General features: G+C 40.1%; 1 protein-coding gene across 1 annotated transcript in view; it reads right to left on the bottom strand.

Moving 5' to 3' along the window:
• The window catches only part of GMDS (GDP-mannose 4,6-dehydratase), a 389872-nt gene that overhangs the window by 61063 nt on the left and 306224 nt on the right, over window positions 1-22585 (bottom strand). The window contains exons 8-9 of the mRNA XM_052697565.1: window positions 20378-20496; window positions 11516-11612 (exon numbers count right to left, since the gene is read on the bottom strand). Coding sequence (XP_052553525.1) covers window positions 11516-11612; window positions 20378-20496 — 216 coding nt within the window. The remainder of the gene's footprint in view (window positions 1-11515; window positions 11613-20377; window positions 20497-22585) is intronic.

The raw sequence follows: 22585 nt of genomic DNA, 5'->3' as shown, positions 1-22585 counted from the left end.
AGGAAATCCTTCACGGAGCCATATTTTAGAACTTAATTAAGCCCTTTTTTAAAAAAAAAACTCCATCCAGCAGCTAAGCCAAAGTAAAACTAATTGTGGTTGCTAATACTAGAAAGCAAAAATAAGAATATTTCTTGTGAGCATTCTGGCACACAAAGTGCCTGTCATCCATCACCAGCTCCCTTTGGCTGTTCTTCGAGTGCATGTAAGTCTTCACTGTTGTGAATCTCTACCATAGTGAATAATGTGCTTTCCTGCATTTTCACTCCCGCGTCCAGCTTTCTCTTGCTTTCTCTATGCCACACAGCTTTGGAGTTATGATACAGGTGGGTGGCTCACCTTTAGGGCTAATCAGATCCTAATCATGCCAACTTTTTGTTTACAGTGCCTGAGCTGCCTGTCTGCTTCAGATTCACTTCATCAGTCAAGATTCTTTTTTTTTTTTTTTTTTTTATTTGAAGCTCAGGAGACTTGCAAAAAGTCTCTGACAAATGCATGAAATGCAGAGATTGAAATGCAGAGATACCTCACAGAGCACCTTAGGAAGGAGACACAGAAAGAAAAGTAATGAAAAACCTAAATATTACCTGGGATAGTCATCTGCGAGCCCTTTAAGCCAGCTGTGTGAGGATAAAAGACTGTTAACCATAAAGCACTAGCACTACAGAAGCACTGTTTAGAGTGAGGAGTGAATGTCACAACATCTGATCAGTGGTGATGCTGAACTGTAACGAGAGGCCCCCAGAGGCTTTGTTTCACAGAACAAACTTGGTCATATCACTCTCACCTGAGCTTTTCTTAAAACCTCACATTTCTTCTGCTTCCTATTTCACCTTCATAACCAACCTTTTAATCTCCCCCAACGCATGGAAAGAGAAACTTGGATCAAGAAGGAAATGCTGCCAAAGATTAGAGGCTTAGGAATTTACAACTGTTATCAAAGGGAAAACTATAGTGGGAGCCAATTGCTTTAGTCAGAAGCCTTTGTTATTGTAAAGAAGCTTTAATATACATGCTTTTGCTTTCTAAATTGGAAGGTGGAAGTGTAGTGTTTTATGGGTCATTCAGAAGAAAAAATAAAAACAAAAGCAATTCAACTCCTAGTCACCCAATCTAGCAATTTGTAAAACTGAAGTCTGCAAAGCACTCGATAGCAGATGTAGTGAATTATAAACATGAACTTGTCAGAGATTACTGTTAAAAAGAAAAAAGAAAAAAAAAAAGAGAGCAGGCAGGCGTCCTATGTTAAAACACATTTTTTGTTTTCATTATCGTTAATCCACCTTTCCCCTTACAGCTATTCGATATGAAGCATGACTGTGGAGTAGCGCCAGTTCAGCAGCGTGGATGAAGGGAAAAGAGTTTTCAAAAATTATGGATCAAGGTTCTGAGAAGAAAATTTCATTTAAAAAGACATTTCTGTTCAGCAGTCGAGCAATCTGTTTCAGATTTCTATGTCTATCTGTAGCACTGAGGTTTTTGTGTCATTGCACATGGAAAGAGCTGACGACGAATGGTGCTGTCATACTCTGTTCCTAACCACAACCCAGCAGATAAAGTCTGAAGTCACAAGTCAGCTGTGAGCTCTACCAATAGTATTAAAATGCACTGCCAAGTCTGGAAGGAAGAAATTTAAATGAAGCCCGGTTAGATGTTTCAAAGGGATGAGTGACTGATCCTGTTTTATGTCATGCCAGGCAATACCAGTAGTTTAAACACTAGCTCTGTCAAGGGAGAAATAGATGTATTATTGTCTGTGAATTATTAAAATTGACTTCACCTACTCACCTTCAGACTCTTCTGTCTGAAAGGAAAAAAAAACACAAGCAAAAAAAGTCTTGCAGGGGAGGCATACACTCTTAATCTATTACTAATGTCTTCTTGAATCCTGTTAATATTTTTCATATTGTCTGCTTTGGTGAGCTCAGACTCTATATGTGAGGAATGAGCAAAAATTCCAGCTAATCCTAGGCATAAAGCTTTTTAATGTTTAAGTCCCTCCCGCCTTGCAGATAAATACTGTCTCCTGTTTCACCCATCCAGCTGGGGTATCAGACAATCTGGGGAGCATCCAGGATGGGCACGAAGATCTGTTTCCTGGTTCATGCTAACTACAGTAGATACTTGTGCCAAAAAGTTCATTTTCTAGCATTTTATTCAACAACAAAATTTAAAAGGTTGCTTAGATCCACCAGGCTCAGTTTCCCCTGCAACTCAGCCACACAAGCTATTCTTAAACACTAGAGAAGTATTAAGAATGACAGAAATAGAACAGTTAGGGTTGGAAGGGATCTGTAAGATCATCTAGTTCTAACCCCCTGCTATAGGCAAGGAGGCCTCTCACTAGACCAGGTTGCTCAAAGCCCCATCCAGCCTGGCCTTGAACACCTCCATCAAGGTGGGAGGGGGCAGGGATATTTAAAGGAGGGGGAGATATTTAAAAGTAATACAGAATGTAAAATCCTTCAAGTTTTGACAAGGGCAACATCATCACTACAGGTTTTTAATATGGAACAAGACAAGAGGATAGGGAAGGTGGTTCAGCACTGATTAGCATCATCATCACATGGTGGCAACAGTAACAGAGGTCCCACCTTGTCATGCCTCCATCACAAAGTTGTTAATTTACAAATGATGACTCCAAAAGTGACGGAGGGGAAAAGTGAAGGTTTGTTTATTTTGTAAACAATCAGTTCCAAGCCTCCACTTTCTGCCAACCATTTGCTCCTCTGAGAGAAACTGCTAATAGTGAAGGAAATAGAAGAGTCTAAACAAAAACTTCATGTGGATTTTTTGTGAGAGACAGATGACCTCTAGGATCTATATGAAACAAGCCCGATTACTTTCAGAAAAAAGTACTTTCCTTGAATATTAGGTTTGCATTAGAAATAACTGAAAACCTGTTTTTTCCTTCCCTCCCCTCTCCTTCCCTCCCCTCCAAATCTAGACATTTGGACTAGATGATCTTAGAAGTCTTTTCCAACCTCAGTGATTCTGTGATTTTATGATAACAACTTCAGCAACAAGAAAGCAATGGTGACACACATTCTGTAGGAGGTGGAACGGGATATTGGGAATTGGTAGCTTGAAGAACCATCCTTCAAAAAGACAAAACTATCATATGCCGCAGCATATCCAGGCTGGGGACAGCTATGCTGACTGGAAGACAGTATTGAAAAGGCTGATGTCAAGACATCTGCTGACTCAAACTTAGCAGAAGCTATTTTACGGCACTAAAGTCATCTTGTGGCTTCTTGGATGAAACACACTAGAAGTCTGTGGCTGTTCTCTTCCTTTGTGCACCCACTCACCCATAAAATGAAACAGCATACAGCAGGCAAGCTCTTGAAAATGCTGGAGAAATTGGAGAGAAAAGAGTCTAATTCACATTTGCTGGAGGAAACCTCACCTCTGTCTCATATCCGCTGTATTCAAAAGACATTTTTCTTGTCATATAAATCATGTCATTTATGGTGCTGTGCTGCCACTCTAAAACTGTTGCAAATGTGTTGGCAGAGCATACTTAGAAGGTTACAACACGGTGGGAACCACAGTCACAATGTCAGCAGTATTACTAACATATTGCTTGACTTTTACTTTTAAAATCCCATTGTAAAATAACATAAAATGCTTCTTACAGGGAGACAGATCTTCAGACATGCTTCCACTTCTGCATGCCAACAAGCAACCAGGTCTGTATGTGACCTCAATCACCTCTGACATCAAGGTCTTTGGAAAACCCTGGTGGGAACAGATTTCTGCTGAGTCCTCCACCAGACCTCAAGTCTCACCCACAACACTGGGCACTCCAAAACGTGGTCTGAACCATAGTTTAGCTCTTTGGAGCATCTATCTTCACACAAGAAATGGGGAAGGACTGTAGGTAAAAGGCTGCAGGTAGTGGGAACCAGTGCTGGGATGGAATATTCAGCAGTGTGACAAATGTGTCTTTGGTGCTGCCTGAGCCTGGACTTCTGCTGTGACTTTTGTCGGTTCCAGGCTTTCTCCCACCTCTGTGACTTCCCTTCAGGGGCTCTGCATTTCCCACCACAGCTGCTGGAGCACAGGGAGTGTTTGTGTGAGACAGGCATGGGATAGGCGGTGATAAGAAAACAAGCCAAGACAACAGACAGAGATAAAAAGGGGGAGGAGGAGGCCAAATGGCAGTCCAAGAGAAGGGGGAGGCAAAGGGATAAGAGGTGAGATAAAGAGAGACTTTCTGTGCATGAATAAGCATGAATAAGTGAAGAGGTGGTATTAAGACCCCCTACTGTCAGAAAGGCAAAGAAGAATTACAGGCAGGAAACACCATTGCAGGAGCAGTTGATTGAAACTAAATGAACTTGGTCTCATTCCTTCTTGCCTGCAAAGCCATCCTAAGAGAATCTGGCTAAAGTAAGTATTTCAGTACCTGAGTATTGTGCTCATGGACCATGGGGTAGGCAAACAAGAATAATCATCAGGCACTTCCCTAGTTCCCACAACCATTTGGTCTGACCATCTTAGTTCCCATCACAGATGAGTTGCTTTAGTTCACATTAAGATGCAGCAACGCACGTAAGCATGCCCATAGCTCCAAGTATGGAAACTATCCCTATTATGTATTCATGCCCTTGAAGTGAAGCACTTGCTTGGATGCTTGGCTGAATCAGGACCTAATTAAGGACTAAACAGCCTTCTATCCTCATTCACCTCTCCCTCAGTCTTAATCCTCCAGTCAACTAAGTTTAATTTAAAAATCTGTTTTCGGGAGTTGAGCCTGGATCTGTCACATCCAAGATTGCCACTAATTGCTATGTGTCAGCATCATTTAGAAAAATGAGCAATGAATTAAAACCACCAACCCTTCTGCCTGGATGACAGCTTTATCTTTGCGCAAGCTTTTCAATGGGATTGCAATCTCTTCACCTACCCACAGTGGAAAATTGCTTTGCCCAAAGTCAGTCACAGATTTCATTTTCATTTCTTTAGTCCAATATTTCTGAAGAAAAACTACAGATCTTGTAAATGCACATATGGCACAACAGTCCACAACAGTCAGAGTGCAAAGCCATTCCAACTCAGACCCCAGGAGGTAAAGTCACCCTCTTCCCCTGGCTACTCTTGCGGGATAGTTGTGGCATTAGGAGATCAGAGAGCAGACTCAGAGACACGCTGATGTTCTCAGGAAGATCATTGAAGATGTGAAGGTCACAGATGACACATGGCTGGCTTCAAAACCTCAGGAATGACAGCAGGGAAAGAGGTGGTGAAGGAAGAGGGGGAACAGAGCCAGCTGTAGAAGTTGCCAGAGAAATATTTAGTTGGAGGCACAGCAGAGGAGGAGCAGGATGACGCAAAGAGAAGCAACTGAGTAAAGGACTGCAAAGAGAAGTGTCCAGAGGGATTCCTTTACTGGCTGCGGCTGTTTAATACTGATGTAATGAGCTAGTTATGAAGTGAAAAGTCAGAAATGTGTGTGGGAGCATTGGAGGGGAGTATCAGAGGTATCTGCTCCCAAAAGAAAGGAGGTACAGTAGGGCTCCCGCTAGCTCTTTGCAAAGAATTGAACAGGTAAGCAAGCAAGGCTGGACACAAATCCAGTCAGGTTCTCAGATGACCTACTGAGGGGAAAACCTGAGAGCAAAAGTGATCCTCCTGTCTTTCAAGGCACTACTAACAAAAGCAAAGTCAGGATGAGACAAAGAAGTAGTGTGATTCCCATGGAAGAATGCCTTCACCAAAGATGGCAGCTTCTGTGCCAAGCATAGTGCCACCAGTTCTCCCCTAGTGCCCTCATATAGCACAGCCCATCTCCCCTGCCATACTTGTGGGCCACAAGCAGAAATGCAGCAATACTACTTTCTACTTCTTTCTCATGCTCGTTGAGAAGCATTTGAAGTATGTTAAGTGCTTAGTGCCTTGGAGAGGCCACACAGAGAGAAGTTCTTATTAATCATTATTTTACTTGGCTGAATTTGACGTGCGTTTTCAGAGATACCTCTGGAAGGCCTGGTACATAAGGCCTGTAGCTAAAGCCAAAAAAAATCAAAAAAATCTACCATGGGCTTTATTAGCAGGAGAGACAAAGAAAAGGAAGAGCGTAGCAAAGGAACACGGAGATAATGTTGAGTCTGAAGTAAGGAATGATATAAGTATTTTGACTGACATAGCAGCAAAGCCAGCTTGGAGGAGAATTAAGGACATCAGAGGTAATCATTTACCAAGGCAGTGGTTTTCAGACGTTGACATGCATTTTCATAGCAAGAAAAAAAGAACAACCAAATGCAGGAGAAGACTGTCAGAGTTATGGCAACTAGCAACTCCTTCACCTGGCTGCTACTGAGGAAAATAGACAGGAAAACCATCTGAAGATTATTCTTCCTTGAATACTCCCACTTCATTTTTGTGAGTACTAATACAGGCCACATATTGACTCAGATGAGCATAAAGATCCTTGAGGAAGGGAAGCACATGTTTCCTCATATGAACATCTGAACAGTTTACAGGCACGGCTGCTCTGAAGTCAAGAGTAGGAAATGAAGCTGTATGGAAACTGAAGTGGAAGCGTGTGGCAGTCAGAGCTTTGTGATCATGGTTTCATCCTAAGTGAGATCCTAAATGCTCTTCACGGCAGAAACACTCAGATGGAGCTCAGAAATGTTTTTGACTTTAAGAAAGCTGACTTTGGGAAAATGTGATATGCCCCAAGGAATTTTTTTACTGGAATCCTGTGAAACATGGGAAACATGGAGCTGAATTTTTTAAAAACATCTAAGAGACTGAAATTTAAAGCTATTCTGCTTAATTCCAAAGAGAAAAAAAGGGCAACTGGGGCCAACTGTAGTTAAGTAAAGATAGAAAGTTTAGCACAAGCAATACAGAGAGAACCTGGCAAATTTCTCTTTACGGGAATTTCTGTAGATATTTGGATACGACAAGCCATCCTTTGAGAAGTAAGCAACCTGGTATGGAGGGATATGGAACTTCTTAAAGTTAGAGCAGTTTGAATGATACAATCCCAAGAGGACAAAGCATCCTTGGACATTTTGCTGCTAAGAATTTTTCTGCTGAGCATTGCATGGAGTTTCATTTATATCAGTGCTAAGAAGGACTGGGAGAAAAATGCTTAATTGCTTAGGGCATATAACAAAAGGAAGAAGTTAGCATACTCGTTTTTCTTTGAAGAATAATAATAAGAGGCCATATGAATGCTTAAACATTTGCATCACATTGTGACAGAGCTTCTAGGACTTGCATAAAGGAAGGAAATTTGCATTGATGTATGTACATCCTCAGAATTACAGCCATGTCAGTCCATAACAATCATGATGAATGAATATAAGCTACAGCCCTCACCCTAAGAAAGCTGTAGGACACCTACAGAAACAGGTGGGAAAGGAGGAGAAAGATTCCCTGTAACACCAGCAAAGAATTAGATACAGATTAAAAACCCAACACTTTCATATGATTGAAGGTTTCTTGGAACATTTTTTTCCCTTAAAAAAATTAAGGTAGAATTAATTAAATTCCTAACTGAGACATGTACATCTTAAATTCTCTGATAACAGGATGCACCGTTGAGACATGGGGTTGATCTTCATTGTAGAAGGGCAAAAAAATGAAACAGACACCAGTAAAAATTTTTAGCTCACTATCTGCTATATCAAAATACTAGAAGCAATTTTACTAAAGCATGTCAACATACTTAAATTCATTAGAAGCGATGACTGGAATTCTTGGAGAGAAATACCTGCTTGACCATCACACTGGAATTCTTCAAGTATAATTTTCCTGTTGTTCATTTTTAGATCATTTCTTTGTTGTTTTTTTTTCCCCCCAATGTAAGTAAGATGGAAGAAAGAACAGCAAGTTAACACTAATTATCTTGCTGAAAGATAAGAAAAACTAAAGACAGGCTCAGGTTCTCTAAAAATCACCTGACTTCAGGAACTGAGAGATGGGATGCTTCCAGCACCCTGTGCTGCAGAGTTGCTTGTTTCCAACTGAATTGGATGGCTCACAGAATTTCATAATTTCATTAAATTAAAAAAAAAAAAAAAAAAAAAGTGTTGCTTTTTATGCAAAGCAAGAAGGTCATTTGACTCCAAGTATAGACTCCAGTTGCCTACCTGCTATTTGAGTATTCTAATTGTAATAAAATCATAAAAGTTTGGTGAGGTGATTTTTGAAGGATCTAAATTTTACAGGCAAGTAAACTGTAGTGACATCTATACGTATCAAAAGTAGCAAATGAATGTAAGGTACAGCCTTCTCAGCCACGTGCTAAATACACCTATGAAATACATGAAAAAATCTTTCACACTACATCAGCTTAGTATATAAAGCGAGCTGGTGATGAAGCTCCTGTGAAAACTGCTGATTCTAAGAAAGGTAAAGTAAACATCTTTTCCCACGCCATGCAGCAGTTTATAGTCTCCAAATTCAGTTGGAAAAGAAAAGCCAAAAAGAATACTGTTAGGAATACGATTCAGGCTGAAAGAAATGACAGCAATAGGTTTGTAGTCAGAAAGAAAGAAGAAATGAAAGAGAGAGACAGGCATTAGAGGAATTAACAGGAAGAATTCCCAAGGCCAGTAAATATCAGGGGCTACAAAGCAGTCAAAAGCAGAGTGAAGAGATTTAGAGTCAAGCCATTCAAAGGGTCTACTTAGTTTGACCAGAAGACAGTCTCACATTTCAAGGTTTCCTCTTCGGTACAGCTAAGCTTTTCAATGGGAGGCCTTGACCCCAGGGATCGCTAACTAAGAAAACAAATATGTTTTCAAATGAATGTATTGGCACTGTCAGAACTGACTGTATACAAGATTAAATGATATTTATTTTCACTTTCCAGAATACTGCATTAAATTTTAGAGAGACAGACAGAAACGTTTCCAAATAAGACATGAGAATCTAAGCATCAGATTTTCTGCATCAGCTAGGATTCAACAGCAGAATTCCTGTTAACTGATCTGGCTAAGCCTCCCATGAAAATGTCAACCTGAGGCTTTCTTGACTTCTGTAGTCTTGCTGAGGATAGTGGGAAGGGACATGTGCTGTCAGTCCATTTTGGTTCTCTCATGGCATTTACTTTGTTTCTGGGAATGGATTAGATTTGGATCTGGCATTTTGGATTTGCGCTGCCGTGTCTCCCTGACTGAAATAGAGAGGTTTGCTTTCTTTTGATAAAGAACAGAAATAATTCTGTAATGTATATTAAAAAGGGAGAAGAAAGCGACTCTGTGTAGCCATCCTGAGATTGTCTACATTTTCCTATGTAAAAACTTGGTTCCAAGAAGTGGATGCCAGGCTAATTGCAAAGAACCACGGCACTCAAACCAATAGCTGCAAGTCCTGGAACAGCTCTGCTCCACTCTTCCATGTGGATGAAACAGGCTCAAGAACTACTTAGCTCTGAATCTTACCACCTTTGAGAAACTTGCATACTTTAGGGTCTAGGCTGGACTTTCTTTTTATCAAGTAAATTAAATGAAAGTTATAAGCAGATTGACTATCTCCACTGCTTCCCATGGGAGAAATATTGCCAAAGAAATCTCTCTTCAGAAGCTACGTGATTGACAACACTGTTCAAGAAATGTGGTCAGCATACAATCATAAGGAACTGTTCAGAAACCAGTCTGTTGTTGCCAGTCAAGAATAACCCTTATTTTTCAGTCTCTTTAGATGTTTTTTAAAGAATTCAGCTCCATGTTTCACAGGATTCCAGTAAAAAAGACATAACGAGGATTTCATAGTTGGTGTCCCTTCTCCTTCATGTCAAACATCAGTAGTCTTGCCTAAACTACCTGAACACACATGCCTTGCAGTTTCTGACTACGTAGATAATACAGATTTAATTTATGTAAGAACTGAAATAAAATGCTGTAAATCCGAACAGGTTAAGCTGGCTTGGAACTAAACCAAAGATACACCAACAAATAACAATTCTGTATCCTCCAACAAGCTCATGACAACATCTGATAGGTTCTGCTTTCTCTCTGTTCACATAGGAATTTGCCAACAGCTCATCTGCATATTCCTTAAGACAAAGATACTTCAAAAATCATTTTTGTGCTTCTTATCCTTTCTTGTGTTCATGTGTGGACCCATTAGCAATTGCACAAGCATTCCTGAAGAACCTCTGTTACGTACTGTCCCAAAATGGACAAGCATGAGCTTGCGAGCTGAATGTAAAATCCTGAAATTGTGTTCCAAAAACAGACCAATAAAGACAAATAGAAGACTGTAGGCAACTCTATTTCAGCGGAAGTCTGAGGATGTGAATAAGGTGGAACTACGGTGAGGGCTCCAGAACAGCTACCAGTGGATACTGAAGCAAAGGTACCTGTCAGTATGACAAAGCAGGAAAGTGGCTCTCACAAAGCACAGACTTGTTGGGTCAAGTGTCCTTTTCCTGTTTGGCAAGTCCTTTTGTCTTTGTGTCCTTCGGTGATACCTTACCGAAGTGCAGAATGATGGACAGCTCTTAACAACATACCAGGGCTTAATTTTGGTACATGAACCAAGCCCTTTTTTGCACAGCACTGAAGTCTCTACTCCCATCTGAATTCCCTCTTCAGAACCCATGTCCACTTCAACGCATGTAGCTCCCCAATCCCTCCTTGCAACCTGTCTCAAGACAAACATGCTCGGCACACTTTGCTCTATCACAAAGCTGAAGCCAGCACTTTCAAACAGGCTGACTGACAGGCGATGCTGCATCAGCACCGGCAGGGCCAATGTCCGATCCCCAGAAGAGCAGAACATCCTCTCCTGGGCACACCCACATCACTCAGTCAGGGCCACTGTGTCCAGAAACCAGGCTCCATCCTGTAGGCTGCCACCATCCTGCTCAAGTTCGCAGAACACTTTTTTTTCTCTCCTAGGAGGCTCAGTGGGTAATTGGAGCACACCTATCAGACTTCACTGAGGCACTCCTGGGAGTGAAAAGGTCTTCTGTGAATGAGGGTTTACTAAATAGGACCCCACAAAATACTCAAGAAAGCAAAACACAAAAGGATGCCTGCACTTCTGTGCTGAGCTGATTGCCAAGATTTAAGCTGAGCAGTGCACAAACACTGGATGGAACTGAGACACTGTCATGAAGACCAGAAGGAGGAATTTCAAAAATCAAACCAATTAGTGCCCTCCTTCTGCTTTCCCATCTGGTAGCCAGAGGAGAGCTGACCACATATGAATTCAGGACCAAAAGGAACAAGAAGTTGTTCTGCACTTTGTTTTGTTTCCCACGGGTGACATCACCCTGCTAAGCCTCCCCTCTGCCTCTCAGAGAGGGTGACAGAAGCAGAGCAGCATGTCTGGCAGGGCAGCCAGACTGCTGCCTCTTGCAGTGCTGCTTGCTCCCAGGTAGCTGGCGTTGAGGGGGCCAGCAAGCAGGCTAATTTAGAGCTCTAAAAGCTAGCAGTAGGAGTGCAATTAAGCCGTTTTCACAGACTGCTGGCCAAATGCAGCAATTTATTGGCTGAGTGATTGGATTATTCATTTGCAAAGCTAAGAGAGGGCATTTTCTTACCACTTCAGTTGGTCTGTAGTACTTGTGATTGACTGTCACATGAATCTTGCCAGTCTCTTTGCATCGCCCAACTTCATTTTCATTCTTTCCTTCCCACCTGTAAAGAAGATAAACATTTAATCAACCCATAATTACTTTAGTGCTCTGATCTTACCAACATTTGGCCTGCTTTCATTTACTTGAGGCTGGTGTCAATTCTCCCTGCAGGACAGTATAAACTCATTAGCTACAGGAACAAAGGCAGAGTTTAGACTTGAATGTAGCAACAATGGCTTTTGAAGTCTCTTTGTTTTGGTTTTTGAATCAGTGGAAGGTCTAAAATACAGGACTTCCAAATTAAACACATAATGCGAAGGGAAAATAAAACTTCCCAAATTCAGAACGTTTCATGTATCTTCAAATAAATATGACAGTGAACCTTTTCATTTGTGGATTGGTTCAAAGTTGTTTAAAATGGTTCTTAAAATATTTTTAATTCTTGTATTTTGGCCAGCAGTTTCAGGAACACCTTAATCTGTTAATTTTATGGAAGAGGAGCTCTGTTTGAATAGCATTAAGCTGCATAATCTAATTTTTGTCTAACCAGGAAAAGCAAAACAAAAACAATTCTTGAATTTTCAGTCTTAGCTCAACATGGCGCTCCAAGTACATGTACCGTAAACAGTACTCAATACCTGTGAGATTACAGTCAGCTCCTTTGTCTAAATTATTTTCATATGTGTTGAACAGCCTGAAACTTGCTGTAATTCATGAGATCTGGTTGCATACTGGGCTATTTGGGTAGCAAGTGTTCTGGGCAAAAATTCTGGGCAGCCAAAGAGGCACGGTTTGATGGGTGAGTGGCTCTGCCTTTGAAGGGGCAGATTGAAGCCAGGAAGTGTGAGGACAATGCTCCCTCCCAAAACAAATGTTTTGGATGAAACATTTAGGAACATACACTGATATCTCAAAACCAATTCACTGAATGTACAGAATGCAGAGTTATGACTGAAGCCCTATCCTCAGCTCATTTTCTTGCCTCTGAATATACCATGGGACTCTGAGCCAGACCGGCACAAAAACAGTGATGAAATTCTTTACATTTTGTATTCAAGTAAAATATACATAATATGATTCAGCACTGTGATTTAGACTATTTAGCTTCAGTCACCATCAATGACAGACAATTGCCCCTTGCCTTTCTGTTATTAACTGTGCCACCAGTCCTTGGGATTTTGTCACAGATTTGATTTTCCTTTGTTCCCCTGCCCTCTCCTCCAGGCTCCCAGAAGAATTTAATTCTTTGACAATTTCAGCCTTCATTTTTGAGTTTCTAGCCCTAAGGGCCATGGACGAGAGTTTGCAAATGTGACCTCTGTGTACCCATGAAGGTTAAAATACCAAAAGGCAGAAGGAATACCAAATATGCATTATTACTAGTTTTTAAATCATTTTAGATCAAAACCCCATTTTTTTTAAAGCAAAACTCATGCCTTTTGGATGTCAAGCAAAGCCTGTAGGATGATTGCAAACACTTAATATCAAAATAATTTCCAATAGATAATAGCAACGGTAAAGTTGGCTGTAGATAGTCTTGCCATGACACTAAAGATGATTTATAATTTAATTTTTATTTCTTTCTCTTTCACCATTGCTTTTTTGAAGCCTGCACTGTAAAGTTTCCATTCAGAAGCCAAAACTAACATTAGTCCCTCCCTTTAAAGGGCAGAGGGTAAAAATGTGCAGGACTCAAATGAGCTTAATAGAAAACCAACCGCCACCAGTAAAACAACAGGAAGTGCTTAGATCAGGAGACATCAGTTGCTGTTGGAGGTCACTGAGCAGAGAACTCCATTTAACACCCAACAGTCTCCAGAAGGCTCAACCGAGCCAGTAAAGACTCATTTACTGTCACTATCAAAGTTATATAACAATAGAAATAACTTCAGAAGAAAACTCCACCCATTTTGTTCAGCCCAGCAATGTGAAAAGTTCACAGGGAAAAAAGTGCTTCTCATTGTGAACAAAGTAGAACTCGATAGCAACACTTTTAATTACTCCTGGCACCTCTATGCTCACAGCTGGGACACCATACTGCTGATAAAAGGGATAACGCTGAGCCAACCTGACACCAGGAGCAAGGCATCCAGTTAGTTGAGCAGTTCCCCCTCTCCTCTTCTAAGAAAAGGGGAAAAAAAACACCAACACATCCCTTAATTTGTAGCCAAGTTGCAGTCAGAATTATTGTCTGGGAAATGTAATGCCAGACTATTCTGAAGCACGAGTGAGGTCGAAGAGGCATGGGGAATCCTCACATTGTTGTGGTTTTAGATAGATCCAGCCACATGGACTACTGAGTTGTCTGCTCCAAGTGGGCAAGAAAACAGCCTTGTGTACTTTGGGAGAAATGCAATGGGGCCAGAATTAAAGGATGTTTGTCTCATCAGGGCTGTGCTAAATTCGAGGAGATTGGGGAGCAGATCCCAGCTGGTGGTGGAGCCCAGAGCTTTCAGGCAGCTGTAGGCTTTTGACAGAAGGTTGGTCCTGGAGCCTGAAAGCAATGAGCCTCTACAGCGAGACCACTGCCAGCCCACTGCTGAGGGGCTGCACACCAATCAGCAGCCACATAAGTTTCCATAGAATTCAAGAACTTTTGCACTCTGGATTTCCATTAAATTTAAAGCTAATTTTGTATCAGCAAATCACTATTGCTATAATATTTTTCATCAGCTGTAATGAATGTTCCCTTCCCTCTTTGACTGTGAAGATGTCAATTATTTTCCATTTCTTATTTTGTAAGACATCAAGCTTCAAGCTATAAAAACATCCATGGGTACAGAGGATCTCCTGAGGATGAGGAGTTGAGATACTTGAATGGGGTGTGAGGAGAGAAAGGAGTCACCAGGGGAGTCCTGATAATCAGGGGGTGAAAGAATAGCACCACAAAGGACCAAGTGGTCCAAATGGCTGTAACTGAATAGCAAACAAGGCAAAGTGTGGATATTTTGGAGGTGGGCAAGAAATCAACTATAAGTGAAACTTTCCACAGAAGCATAGACACTCAACTCACATATGCATTTTTTTTTTTTCATCTCCTCGCTTAACCTTTATGGAGAGGTAAAGAACGAACAGAACTTCAGGAAATATTGCAAATCATTATCCCAAACTGTTTACAGGAAAAAAATCCTATCATATACTCCTTAAAAATCAGAAAGTGTATTACTAGAAAACATTTTCATATTTGAAATATTGCTTAAAATTTTTAGGAAGATTTTGCTTACTCTCCAAAGCTAATGTAGGTATCACTTGTGTAGGCTTCAGAGATTTGTGACCTGACTGCCACTACACATGATTAGCCAGAGCAGTTCATCTGTCTTGATGCTTTATAAACAGCAAAACTGGCATCATACAACAGACCATGGATGTCTTATCTTGCAAGTAATTTCTTGTAGGGAGATTTTAAGCATGACTCATAGTATGTTCCTTTGCTACCACCTCAAACTTAGATACAACAAAACATTTAAGGATTCAGTGATTGCTTAGCCACTCCCTTGTGCTTGGATCAAAAGAAGAAGTATGGTACCACACAGGGAAGCACTCACACATTTGCTCAAGAGCTGTGATGAATCAGGCCTTCAAATTCTTCACTAAAGGAACACAACTAAAACAATACAATTGTTAGTATTAAACTTCCAGCGTTGCCAAGCTCAAGTTGCAAAAACCTAAATCATGACTCCCCACATTCTGCCACTTTAATCCAGAATGTATGTTACGTGGCCTTTTTTTTTTTTTTTTTTTTTTTTTCTGATTTCTTTTTTTTTTCAGTCTGCTGGAAATCTTTTCAAGCTGAAAAATGTGAAAGTTGGTGATAATGTTTCCTTTTAAGAAGGTTTTTGTTCACAGGAAAATGTTTTCTAAAAGAATACTAATGCTTCTGTGTAAATCAAAACATGCTGGGAAGAAAAGCTGAAGTTTCAAATAAGTTATGCTATTGACAACTTGCAAGAAAAATGTATTAATAAAATTGAAGGATGAAGCTTTGACACCTTCAGAAGGAAAAGATTTTGTATTTTCTTTCAGAACGGCTTTTAAAATTCTTTTTACATTAGTCTTTCTTTAATAGAAAAGTACAAAAGGAACAAAACATTCCTGCTGATTTGAAATCAGACATTTTTCTAAACTTCATTTGTGAGAATTATTTTCATCCCATTTGGAGAAAAGATATGGAATTTCTTACGGAATACCACACTTAATTCTCACCCTGTCTACCCACAAGAGAAACTCTCACACCTCAGGATGTAGGAAATCAGATAATTAAACTGTTACCATCTTCTAATCTGAGCACTGGAACAGTTAGTAGATGTGCCAACAGATAAAAGCTTGTATCAATAGGAAAGTAAATTAGTCAACTCAGCTGGAAGAGTTAATCCTCTGGCTGCATTGGGTTAAATGCTACACAATGCCATATTTTCTACTGTGAGGACAAGCAAGAAGCAAGAAAAGTGGTTCTGTCATATGGGAGGACCTTGTTTGTGGGTCCACTCAGGCCAGCATTCTTCACGGGCCTGGCTGGGCTCCTTTCCCCTGTCGCTGCTCGAAATGTCTCTAATTTACTTTTGAGATTCTGCTCCCTTCTTCTCCATCTGAGCACTGTAAAATACAATGCACATAACCGGTCAGACAGCAGTGTTTGGTGGGCAAAAGGCAGACTGGAGGACAGCAGTTGCTTTGATGAAGGCTTTTGATGGCTCGTCTTCCACCATGACCAGCACACTGTCAGCTTTCCATTCTTTTGGCACTATTTCAAACCTCGTGTATTTCTGCCACCATATGTTCCATTTTAAGGTTGGAAAAAAAAAAGAAAGAAAATCCCCTTCTCCCTCAGTCCATCTTTTGCTGCTGTTGCTAGTAGTTCACCTCATTAGACCTTACAGCTAATCTGCAAACTTCTCCTTTTTGGGGTGATCTTTTTTAAAGAAGACCAACTGGTAAGCCAAGATAAAATTCGTGTTTAGAGCCAAGTGACTGGCATAAAATATTCATTTTTCATGAATTAATTTTGATCCTGGAAGCAACGAATACTTCTGTAACAAATGTGCACGTATTTTTATATTCATAAAAAACACAATAAATCTTTCCAGTGATCAAACTTTTTTTTCCCCCACATTGCAGAGAGCAGCCTTTGTAGCATTCTGCAAAGAACTACGAGCGCTCTAGTGGTTTCGGGCTATCTTTGCAATCCTGTTCTAATTTAATAAGATTAATGACAGAAAATTAGTCAAGACAAGCATTTGCCTGTTTCATTTACCCTGCCGTAGTTCAAATTATAGGTGGGAAGTGTTTCCCCCAAGTACTACTTAATTAGTAATAAGTAGCAGGGAAAGTAAAAGAAAAAAAGTGTAATCCTTACAGGGGGGAAATATTTGTAGCTCTGAGGCTTTCCTGTTAGTACAAAGGACTGGATTTGAATGATACTGAGGATTATATAAATATAATTTTAAATTTCTCCCTTGAAAAATGATGATAGAAGAAGAAAACACACAGTGTAAGATAAACCTCAGTGTATACTTCAGAGTCAATTTCAGAGGGCAATCAGTCAGTCTTACTGCAGCTGTACATTTCATTACTCAAAAAATACGGTAAAGTTTCTCATCTCTCATTTTGGTGAAAAGATATGGTCCTGACATAAGGTAACGATTGATTATGACACAGTATTACACTATCTTTTTGGAAAGACTTTTCAGGCTGCCCTGGATGTTCAGTTGTAGAAGCTAATGGGAATTGTTTGGAAGACAAAAAAACCTTAAAAATATATATTTTTAGTTAGTTGATGTGGCAAGTAGGAATGGTTTTCTTCCTGTTCTCTACAGCAGTATTAAGATTTGACAGCTAAGATGCAACACTTTCTGCTAAAGAACAAAGTAGAGAAGGTTAAAAGCCCCTTCACACATGCCTAGTGTTTTCAGGTTATGGGCTCTGCCAATTGCTGCTTACCCTTTCATTGCTTTTGGTTATTTGCTCCATCATTCTGTTGATTCTGAAAAGTGCATCTTGATGTTAAAGGTATAGGAATATTGTGAAGCTGTGCCATCACAACAGTGAAAAAGGCTGATGGAAACAGCCTAGATAAGTTTTGGGGATTAAAACCAACCAAACAAGCAAAAAACGCACACAAAAACAACCAACCACCCTGAAACAGCACAACCAAATTTTCAGGAAGGGCAATAAGAGGAATGGAGCCATGCCTGTATGTTCATTTAGAACTCTGGTGCACTGTTCTTAGGTGCCTCATCATAAATTGCAAGGAAACAAATCAGTGGGATTCACCAATGGGGACCCACGACACTAAATGGAGGACTTTGCTGCCAGCTATTCCCTGAAGAAGATATAAGAAGATATATTCAAACTGGAGGAGGTGGGAGTAGAAAGCCCCTGGGGGTTTCAAGGAATGTGAGGTTACCAGCTGTCCAGCCAAGAGGACAGCGAAGGTAAGGAGTGCGTGCATGCCTTCTGTAAAAGCATGGACTGGGCTGGTACCTACACAAAGGATGTGGGGTTTTTAATAAAACTTCCCAAGTGCTCAAAAATGCTTTAACATTTGGTGCAATTTGAAAGATGAATGATGGCTACAGGATGAATAGCAGGTCAGATGTGACACTATCCCACCCCAGGAGCACAGAGAATGAACAGCTGGCTTATTTGGCTAGGCTAAAATGACCAGATTTACATTGGTCTCAAAATAATCAGCAACAAAATTATTCCTGGCACCTAAAATGCCCCCTCAGTCCCCATGTGTACAGCTATTTACACACCACCCATGAATGACTTAAGAAGTTGATAATATATTACAGTAAGAAATACTTCAAAAGAACTGCGGTGATTAGCAGTCAAAGTTCCATTTTTAAAGTGATTAGACACTTAGGCTCCAAAAAATTGACATCAGTAGACGGCATGTGGATTCTCATGCAACTTGGAAAATTACTTTTATTAATTTAAAAAAATATATATGTGAATAAGCCCTTGTATACACAGAATACCTGCCCTACCTCATCAGCTGCAGTAATACTGCACAGTTTCCCCAAGAGTGAAACTTAGGACTGATTAATTCAGTCCAAACACTGAATCTACTAATCACCACTATGAATGATATGCAGCCCACCGCATGAAACTGTATGTGAGTAAAAAATCAGTAAAGAGTGTGTTAGGACCAGCTAAATCTAAAATAAGCCTTTAGGATCCTCTATAATAGAAGCTGTTCATAAATACTTTCACTTGTATTTGAGTAGTTAGGTTTTTTTTTTTTTTAATTTTTTATTTTGTTTTCTCATGGGTTTCCTTCCTGAAAGGCATATGCTGATTTGTCATCCTTGGTACATGCTGAGATTTCTCTGGCCAAATACAGAGCAGGGAACTTAATTTTAAACTAATAGTTAAATGTATTGGCATAAAAACAAACTGTGGTGATGAAAATATCTGCAAAAAAGATATCCAGGTAGGCACTGATGGCACTGATAAGCTTCAGTTTCTTATTTTATGTAATAATAACAATAACAACAATAAAGTGGTTACACAAATATTAATTCTTAAATAAATACTAAAAAATTAATTAAACATTGGACAGGCAATTCTTGATATCACAAGAATTCTTATTTAAATAGAGTAAGTGCATATATATTAATTTCAATGCTTGTTAGGGAGAATTAGCTTACAAATGCAAGAGGCAAAAATACAGAAGAAGGGGAAAAAGAAGAAAGGGAAAGCATACTAGAATTCTGCTACCCTTTTGTCCTGTTAAACCTCACTACTACTGTTGAGGAATACGGGACAATGTGTGATCATGAAGGGACATCTCACAGTAAAGGGTTGTTAAAAATATCAAGATAAACTTTTTCCCAAAATTGAGCTTTTGGGCTAGAAATTCTACTCATACAGTCTTTCCCTCTATCAAAGGTTTTTTTTTTGTTTTTTTTTTTTTCCTGGAAGTTGATGCCAAAAATTGAAAACAGACTAAAAAGTCATTGAGGAGAAAATGTTATTACCTCCCCAGCCACACACTGGCTGTTCAAATAATATTGTATCTATCTGTGCACTTCTGCATATTTATTGAATTTGTCAAGTTTTTGTTCCCAAGTAAAACTTATTGGCCCTGTCAAAAGTTCACCAGCTGCACAAGTGACTTTGATGGCCTGAGGAACAGCCCTGGCGCTAGCGTCATGGAAGAGCCTGTGGCTTTCCTCTCCCTTTTCCAGCTGAGATTGGTATGTTGATGCATGGGGCCCAGAGAAGATACAGAAGGAGGGAAATTGAAAAAATAATAAACAATAAAAATATAAATTACGGAAAGCGCTCACCAAGCCATCCTGATTTTATTATATGGCCTTGAGAAGGAATTTTGTCTTTTCAATCAAACTATGTGGAATATGCATTGTAAACATTCTGTACCCACTGCTCAACATTTTTATGGTTTGGTAGGGGCAGAGCTAATAGGAATGCAGAGCGAGCTGCTACATAACCCTTGCTGTATGCGTGGAAGGACTGGCATCAGCAGGTGACACCTGCAGAGAGTAAGAGCAGAACTGTGGAGATATCTGGGGTGTGGGGACACAAAATGAAGAACTGGGCAGAAACAAGAAGGGAAATGTATGAACAGAACATGAAGATTCAGAAATAAAAAGGAAGATATACCCTCCTACGGTTCTTTCTCATTATCAGCACTGGATATACCCACTGTGGCAGGCATTTATGTCTTGGAAACTCTCATGTTACAGAAGTAGAATGTGAGAGGAAAAAAAGAAGTGTACAGAAACAATGCTCTGTAACTCAAGCGATGCAAAAAAGCTCCAAAAGTTCAGCCTGTGGCTACTATCTCATGTTCATACTTACACAATGGTTTTTCCAATGTGCTTAAATGACTTCTCCACAAATTCACGGACGCTATGGACCTCCCCAGTGGCAATGACAAAGTCCTCTGGCTCATCCGTTTGCAGCATCAGCCACATGGCCTGCGGGAAAACAAACAGACAGATTCAGTGCAAACGTGAGTGGCCTCTTTGGTACATGATATTATATTGCTGCATTTTTGATTTGAAGATAACACACACACGCACGCTCCCAGCTTGGGAAATTAGCACTTTCCTAATTTGGCGGCTATTAACCAGTTCAGTGCAACTTTGAAAAGAGTTCAATTATTTCTTATTACGGAAAACAATGCTATATTTGATTTTCAATTTGTTTCACAGCAGGGATTTTTTCAGGGGAGACTTTAATATGTTTACTTTTGAACTCTGAGGCTTGCTTTAGCGCTTAAGAGCACGGATTCATTTACTTAAAACACTGCAGGCATTGAGACAGATATGGCGGATGAGAACAAAGTTTTATAATGTTTCCATCCAAAGCGCTGTTGCCTGTTTGTCATAGAATGATGCCAAACACTGAATCACGACAGGAGTCCTTCCGCTTCTTTTTTGTTCTGCCTTGTTTGTTTTGGCTAAATAGGGATTTTAATTACAAATAAGTAATTAGAATAGTATCTAAGAATAGTCAACACCGTATTTTACCACATTAGCCTGTTTTTCCAGCTGAATATGTGTTGAATATAACATATTATGGGACTGCAACAGAAAATTTTTCTTCTGACAGAAGAATACGAACAATACAGATAGAACAATGAGACAACCGTTAACTCTTCTCTTTCAGAGAACCTTTTGGAGAGTGACAAGGATCACAATGGCTTTTGAAGCACAACTTCACGTGTTCACCAACACAGGATTTTTCAGGGGGATCTTTACTTCCCATGACTGTCTCTCTCCCACAAACACACAGATGAGCACCACTGTTTAGATGGCCAGCTAAATCAACATGAAAGCAGGCAAGCAGATGGAAAAAGTGGTACACAAGGACACATGTGGCTTGTCTGAGGTGTCACAACAGGTACATTTCGGCTTTCTGACACTGCTCTAACCATTAGATGACTGCCTAGGACCTGTAGGTGGACAGAATAATTATTACTTTAGATCAATCAAAATGATCTAAACATTTCATTTCCTTTAGAAAGGAAAAGGGAATACCTGTACGGCATGATCCTCATTTAATAAATAACCAGAAGAGGAAAACGAAATAATTCAACTTTCTTGCCATATGGTAAAAAGGACTGTCATCTTCTCACAGTGTAATCCACAACGCTATTTGCACTGACCTTTTCACATCAGCTTTAAAGAAAACAACTTTAGTAGGTCCCTTGATGGTAGTGGATACTCTGCAAATCAGATTAATAAAAGCTTTGGGACAGCTCAGTTTCTCTCTGTAAATACCACCTGAAATACTCAATTCTGCCCCCCACCCCTCAATAAATCAAGTATAGCAAGGCAACGCATTCCACTTCAATGGTTCTATTTGCAAGTCATTTTTCTTCCCAGTTATTATTTTATGCATCTCCCAGAGTTTTGACAAGATTTTATTAACATGTTCCTTTTGAACCTTTCTGCTTTTTGAATGTGCAGGGCAGGACGGGTTTTGAGCAACTGCTGTGTAAGTCCTTGACATTAATTGTGCTTCAGGGATATGACCTGCTGGGCAGGACAATGGCAGCAACTTTATTTTTCCTTTCCAGGGCTGAACATCCTAGCCAATGACGCAGAAATACCCGACTGGCTGATGAAACTCCTCTGGTGGGGAGGAGATGTCTTAACTTGTATCTCTCCTATTAGTTTTCTTGGAACATTGGGGTTTCCCTGCTGATCTGAGAGGTCGTGCTAAATTGCCAACGCCTGTTTCTTCACGACTGGACGAACTTGTGAGATTCACAGTGGTAACAACATTATAGGAAGGCAAAAGGAATATTTTAAATACGTAATTGGCAGTTCTGGTTCTGCTACCCTAGTCCCTGATTTCACAGACCGGTTTATATTAAGCAGCCCGGAAAACAACGAAGCTTCCTTGTATGCAAAGGCACTGTTTGGGTGAATAAGGATTTCCAGGACAAACAGTCAGAGTCAACATTTATAGTGGTTCTCCTCCTGACTTTAGGGGATGTTTGCTGTGCATAATGAATTCAAGATCTGCTCCTTTATTTTTGCTGAGAATGTACACAGC

This window comes from Tympanuchus pallidicinctus, unplaced genomic scaffold, assembly GCF_026119805.1.
Source record: "Tympanuchus pallidicinctus isolate F22 unplaced genomic scaffold, pur_lepc_1.0 scaffold31, whole genome shotgun sequence".
Taxonomy (NCBI): Eukaryota; Metazoa; Chordata; class Aves; order Galliformes; family Phasianidae; genus Tympanuchus; species Tympanuchus pallidicinctus.
Note: the sequence above shows the minus strand (reverse complement) of the source record. Positions and strands in the feature narration are given on the sequence as shown.